Raw genomic sequence first — 5,063 nt, 5'->3', positions numbered from 1 at the left:
TTATTACAAATAACTTCATTTCTGGACATTTATGGTTTGATTTCTTTGTATGTATGGATCACTTGGTTGTTACCGACATCTGGTGAAAATTTCATGTCATTAGCACCTCTAGAAATATATTTACTGAGAAAAATGTTGACGTATTCAATACTTATTTTACCCGCTGTATTTTAAACAAACTAAATTGTTTTTCTTCATAACTTTGCCTCCTGCCTGTGTGAAGAGTTCATTGGTCTTCATGATGTCTCATGCTTGATGGTAGACTTTGGTAATTGGATTGTGGAGCCTCTCTTTATTTTGTACACTGATAGTTGCAGGTCCTTTACAGAAGGTAGTAAACTTTTCTGATGACACTGCACTTTTAACGCTTCTTCAAGGTTCAGAGTCAGATTATGGTGGTGCTCTACATGCTTTTGTGAATTGGTGTGATGACAGATATCTTGATCTAAATGTTTCCAAGACAAAGGAGCTTGTGATAGATTTTAGTAAAAATTATAGAAAGCTGCAACCCATTTCTATACATGTAAAAAAGGTAGAAATTGTGGATTCATATAAATATTTAGGAACCATAGTTGATTCCAAACTAAAATTTGATGTGAACACTGACTTCATTTTGAAATGAGCTTGCAGAGAATTCACTTGCTGAGGAAGTTAAACTCTTTTAACATTCGTAAGTAGATTTTATGTAACTTTTATCAGTCTTTTATTGAAGGTATTTTTACTTTTTCTTTTGTTTGTTGGTTTGTCTGTGAAAGACAAGAACAGCTTTCAGAGCATTGTCAAGGTGTGCTCCAAAATAATTGGGCTCCAGCAGAGGGACCTGCAGTCCGTGTGGGAGAAGCAGGTGCTTTGTAAAAGTAAGGAGATAGTATCCCAGCAGGAACATAATCTGTCCTCTGAATTTATACTGATGCCCTCAGGCCATCGCTTTATGGTACCACACAGTAAAACAAACAAGTTTTCCTGTTCATTTGTTCCTTCTGCACTTAGGCTGTTTAACCGAATGGCTGTACACAGCCCTGAGTTATTTTTGCGACTTCACCACAGAGTGGTTAAATTTTGATGTGTAGGTTTTTGATTTGTTTGTTGAAAAATGTATTATAATTACTGTGTTTTTTCTCCTCTTCCCTTCTTCTGTATAAGCATTTGTGTGCAAGTGGGAATACGTGTGAACCTGGAAACAGCTGAACTGAATTGCCCTTGAGGATAAATAAAGCTGTCTGAGTCTGAATCTGAATCAGAACAGGTGTTTATATACTGAGATCACTCAGATTGTTCACAGGTGGATCTTATTTAACTAATTATATGGCTTCTGAAGGGTTCAGCTGGGGCTGCAAAAGCAAAAGAGAGTGAATACAAATGCACACATCACTTGTAATGTTCAGTTTTATTAAAAACAAGACTATTCCCCAGTTAGTTACAATCAAATAAAAACCTTCAGGTCATAAAGTTACAATGTAGAAAATCCTGGGTGAGTTCTTTTCGTTTCCAAACACTCAGCTGTGTATGTTTGTATTTTACTGCCACTAATGTGTGTTGATTGTTTTTAGGTGATCTTTGCTACAGATGAGTGGTTTGCTCCTGCTAAAAACCTGCTGAAGGTAAATCTGTGATTATGTCATCAGCAGTACAAGGGGGAAACGGACGTTTCATACAAATGTGTTAACAGAGTTTTTTACTCGACACACAGATTGAGTAGTGAAACATCTAAGCTTGGAAAAAGCTGCACTTATTTTGTGGCTCAGCTTCAAAGATTTGTCAGTTTATGAAACTCTCCAGGAATTACAGTAAACAAGTATAGGTTGTAAATAAATCTGAACTCACTTGAAAATTAACAGCTGATTTTTGGTTTGTTTTTACCTACTTTAATGTGCCATTTGAACAGAGAGAAACACCTCAGTTCATCCCGTCTGCCTTCACAGAGTTTGGAAAGTGGATGGACGGATGGGAGACTAGGAGGAAGCGGAAACCCGGTTAGTGTCCCGCCCCCCATGCAGACAAATCCAAGACAAGCCCCACGTGGGGCACCAATTATGAAGAGACTCAATTTATGAAATATTTAACATAAGAAGATTTTGATGACAGCAAATTAGGATTTTGTTAAAACAGACAATGATAGTTTGGGTGAGAATGTATTAAAGTGGTGCTTCATTGCTTTTGTTTACATTTCTTTGTCTAATCTTATTATGAAGGTCACGATTGGTGCCTCATCCAGCTGGGCGTCCCTGGCCTGATCTACGGATTTGATGTTGACACATCTTTCTTCACAGGAAACCACTCACCTCACATCTCCATCCAGGCCAGCTGTCTTGGTATAAACTGCTCTGTCTGGTTGTTATAATTTTCCTTTTCTGTTCCTGTAGCTAAAAACATGACAGCTTCACTTTGTTAATTTCAATTTAAAATTAATATTTATTTAACATTTATGTCAAAATGTTCTCATAACCTCATTCTGGTCCTGACCAGACCCGCTGACCACCTTCACCCCAGGGGAAGACCGGACTGGCATGGCAGCTACAGAGAGTCAGATGAATGCTGTTGCCAAGGTAACTGTGATGGTCGCTGCAGAGTCTGTTTGTCATCGTAACCATTGCTCAATGACGGCTAACAGTTTCAAAGACAGCTAACTGTGTATTGACTGACAGCTGACTGTGTTCTGACTGACAGCTGACTCTGTTCTGACTGACAGCTGACTCTGTTCTGACTGACAGCTGACTGTGTTTTGATTGACAGCTGACTGTGTTTTGATTGACAGCTGACTGTGTTTTGATTGACAGCTGACTATGTTTTGATTGACAGCTGACTGTGTTTTGATTGACAGCTGGGCTCTGAAGCGTGGCCAGAGCTGGTGAGTGTTTCGAAGTTGCAGCCTGGATACTCAGACTGTTGTCACAACTACTTCAGAGTCAACTTTAACAGAAGAGTCACTCACTTGCGCCTCAACATGTATCCAGGTATTCTCAAACAACAACAACGACGACACACATCAATTAATAAGATGTGGACTCGTAAATTTAAACCTTAAATGTTCTTATTCCAGGTTTTCTGGTAGAACAGGCTGTAAATAATCAGAATAAGATGATTTCTGTTTGTGTCCTCAGATGGAGGGATAGCCAGACTCCGGGTGTTTGGTGTTGGACAGAGGGACTGGTCCACTGTCTCCACCAACCAGGAAATTGACCTGGTGGCTCTTACCAATGGGGGAGTCTGTCTCGGGTACAGCGACGCCCACTTTGGACATCCACGCAACATGATCGGTTTGAATCATCTTATAATTTTTGCGTTATGAATCAGTAAAATTACGTTACTTTGGGATGACTCCTCCTAACTTTGTGTGTTTGCAGGTCTTTGTCGAGCTGCCAACATGGCTGATGGATGGGAAACAGCTCGCAGACTGGACCGACCCAAAGAGCTGAAGGTTTGAATACATAATAACACATAATCTGGTACATATTGGGTATGTACCTGGTACTTGGAGGGTTCAGTGTGTAGTGATTTCAGTTTTCACAATATTGTTTTCCTGAGCTTCTCCCTTTTTTCTAAAATGTTCTTCTTTCTGAACTTAACTTTATTTTATTTTATTTATTTGTTTAGGCCTTCTTGTCCACAGACAGAGATGTGTGGACAGTTTGAGGACTAAGGTGTTTCTTCTCTCCCTGCAGGTGGATCAGCGGGGCATACTGCAAGTTCCGGGCTGGGAGTGGGCCGTATTTCGTCTCGGTCATCCTGGAATAATCAGCAGCGTTGAGGTCGACACAAATCATTTCAAAGGTAGAACAATTTTCTAGGCTGCTTCTCTCCTCTAATTATTTTTACATCCTGATCTTTCTCCATCCAGGGAACTTTCCAGACTCCTGCCGGATCGAGGCGTGCCTTATGAGCCCAGAGGAGGAGGCTGAAAGAATCAGAACCAGATGGAGTTCTGGGAAATGGGGGGTTCTTCTCCCACCTCAGAAGGTAGGTTTTTATATTTAGTGAGAAGATAAAATAAATCAGCATCACGATGATCCTCCTGTCTGTGTTGCAGCTCAGTCCTCATCATAGGCACCACTACAGCTCCGCAGACTTGACTCTGACCCACCACGTCAGTCACATCCGACTCATCATCGCTCCCGATGGGGGGGTCAGCCGCCTCCGTCTGTGGGGGAGACCCACGTTGGCTCCAGCCAATCAGATCAAACCAACATCCAAACTCTGATAACCTGAGAGCCCGTCGGACATCTCTGAGCAAAACAGGAAGTAGATTTACTTTCTGTTCACATCATTCAAAGGCAAATAATAAAAAAACTAATTGAATTTATTCCCAGTTTGTTTTTTGTACGATCCCTGCAAAATTTCAGTTACTGTTTTTTTGCTTTTAGTTAAGCTTTAAGCGGCAGTATGAGGGCAAAAATTAAGACTACTGTGCAGCTATACATCCTTGTAGCAGGAGGCTATATTTATTCCTAAGCCAGCAATTGATCTGAAAAGCTTATCCATGCTAGTTGCTTGCCTCTCCGATGTTAACACAATTGAATAGTCTCCTTCTCATTTGCCAGAGCCAGCCTCTCAGTTAGCGGTGTCGGCCTATCATTAATATCATCAATAGCTGGCTTGGGAATAGATATAACCTCTTGCTACAAGGATGTAGTAACCCCTGGTTGTACAATAGTCTTAATTTTGGCCCTCATACCATGACATACTTTAGATACGTTAAAGGGATCCATGATTAGTTGTAACATTAGACTTTATTTAATAAACATATATTTTAACTGTAAAGTAAAGACTGTAAAAATACTGTAGGCTGTTTAGTTTTTATAATTTTTAAACTAAAAGTTTAAAAATATATTACGGTACATGGACGGGGCCATTTTATTTACATGCAAAGCATTCTGGGTAAATGATGATGTGGATAGGTCCTCGGTGCGAGGCTGCTAGCGAGCTATATCCACCCTGAAGGTTAATCTTGGACAATATCTGATAGTTGGTTCTTTTAAATCTCAAATCTCAGTAAATGGACTTCTTGTTTCTGATCATGAAAAATTGCTAACTTATTTAATGAATATTTTATTCCTTCATTAAGG

General features: G+C 40.0%; 1 protein-coding gene across 2 annotated transcripts in view; it reads left to right on the top strand.

Moving 5' to 3' along the window:
• The window catches only part of allc (allantoicase), a 9,469-nt gene extending 5,169 nt beyond the window's left edge, over window positions 1–4,300 (top strand). The window contains exons 1-11 of one of the 2 annotated variants that reach the window (XM_014023306.1): window positions 1,126–1,471; window positions 1,551–1,601; window positions 1,886–1,973; window positions 2,193–2,312; window positions 2,467–2,546; window positions 2,822–2,954; window positions 3,102–3,257; window positions 3,345–3,418; window positions 3,663–3,771; window positions 3,839–3,957; window positions 4,028–4,300. In XM_014023306.1, coding sequence (XP_013878760.1) covers window positions 1,937–1,973; window positions 2,193–2,312; window positions 2,467–2,546; window positions 2,822–2,954; window positions 3,102–3,257; window positions 3,345–3,418; window positions 3,663–3,771; window positions 3,839–3,957; window positions 4,028–4,198 — 999 coding nt within the window. In that variant the 5' untranslated portion in view covers window positions 1,126–1,471; window positions 1,551–1,601; window positions 1,886–1,936 and the 3' untranslated portion in view covers window positions 4,199–4,300. Of the gene's footprint in view, window positions 1–1,125; window positions 1,472–1,550; window positions 1,602–1,885; window positions 1,974–2,192; window positions 2,313–2,466; window positions 2,547–2,821; window positions 2,955–3,101; window positions 3,258–3,344; window positions 3,419–3,662; window positions 3,772–3,838; window positions 3,958–4,027 lie in introns of those variants that run through there. The other variant, XM_014023305.1, reaches the window with a different exon arrangement.
• Window positions 4,301–5,063: the final 763 nt, after the last annotated feature.

The sequence above is a fragment of the Austrofundulus limnaeus genome, unplaced genomic scaffold, assembly GCF_001266775.1.
Source record: "Austrofundulus limnaeus strain Quisiro unplaced genomic scaffold, Austrofundulus_limnaeus-1.0 Scaffold363, whole genome shotgun sequence".
NCBI classification, from domain to species: Eukaryota; Metazoa; Chordata; class Actinopteri; order Cyprinodontiformes; family Rivulidae; genus Austrofundulus; species Austrofundulus limnaeus.
Note: the sequence above shows the minus strand (reverse complement) of the source record. Positions and strands in the feature narration are given on the sequence as shown.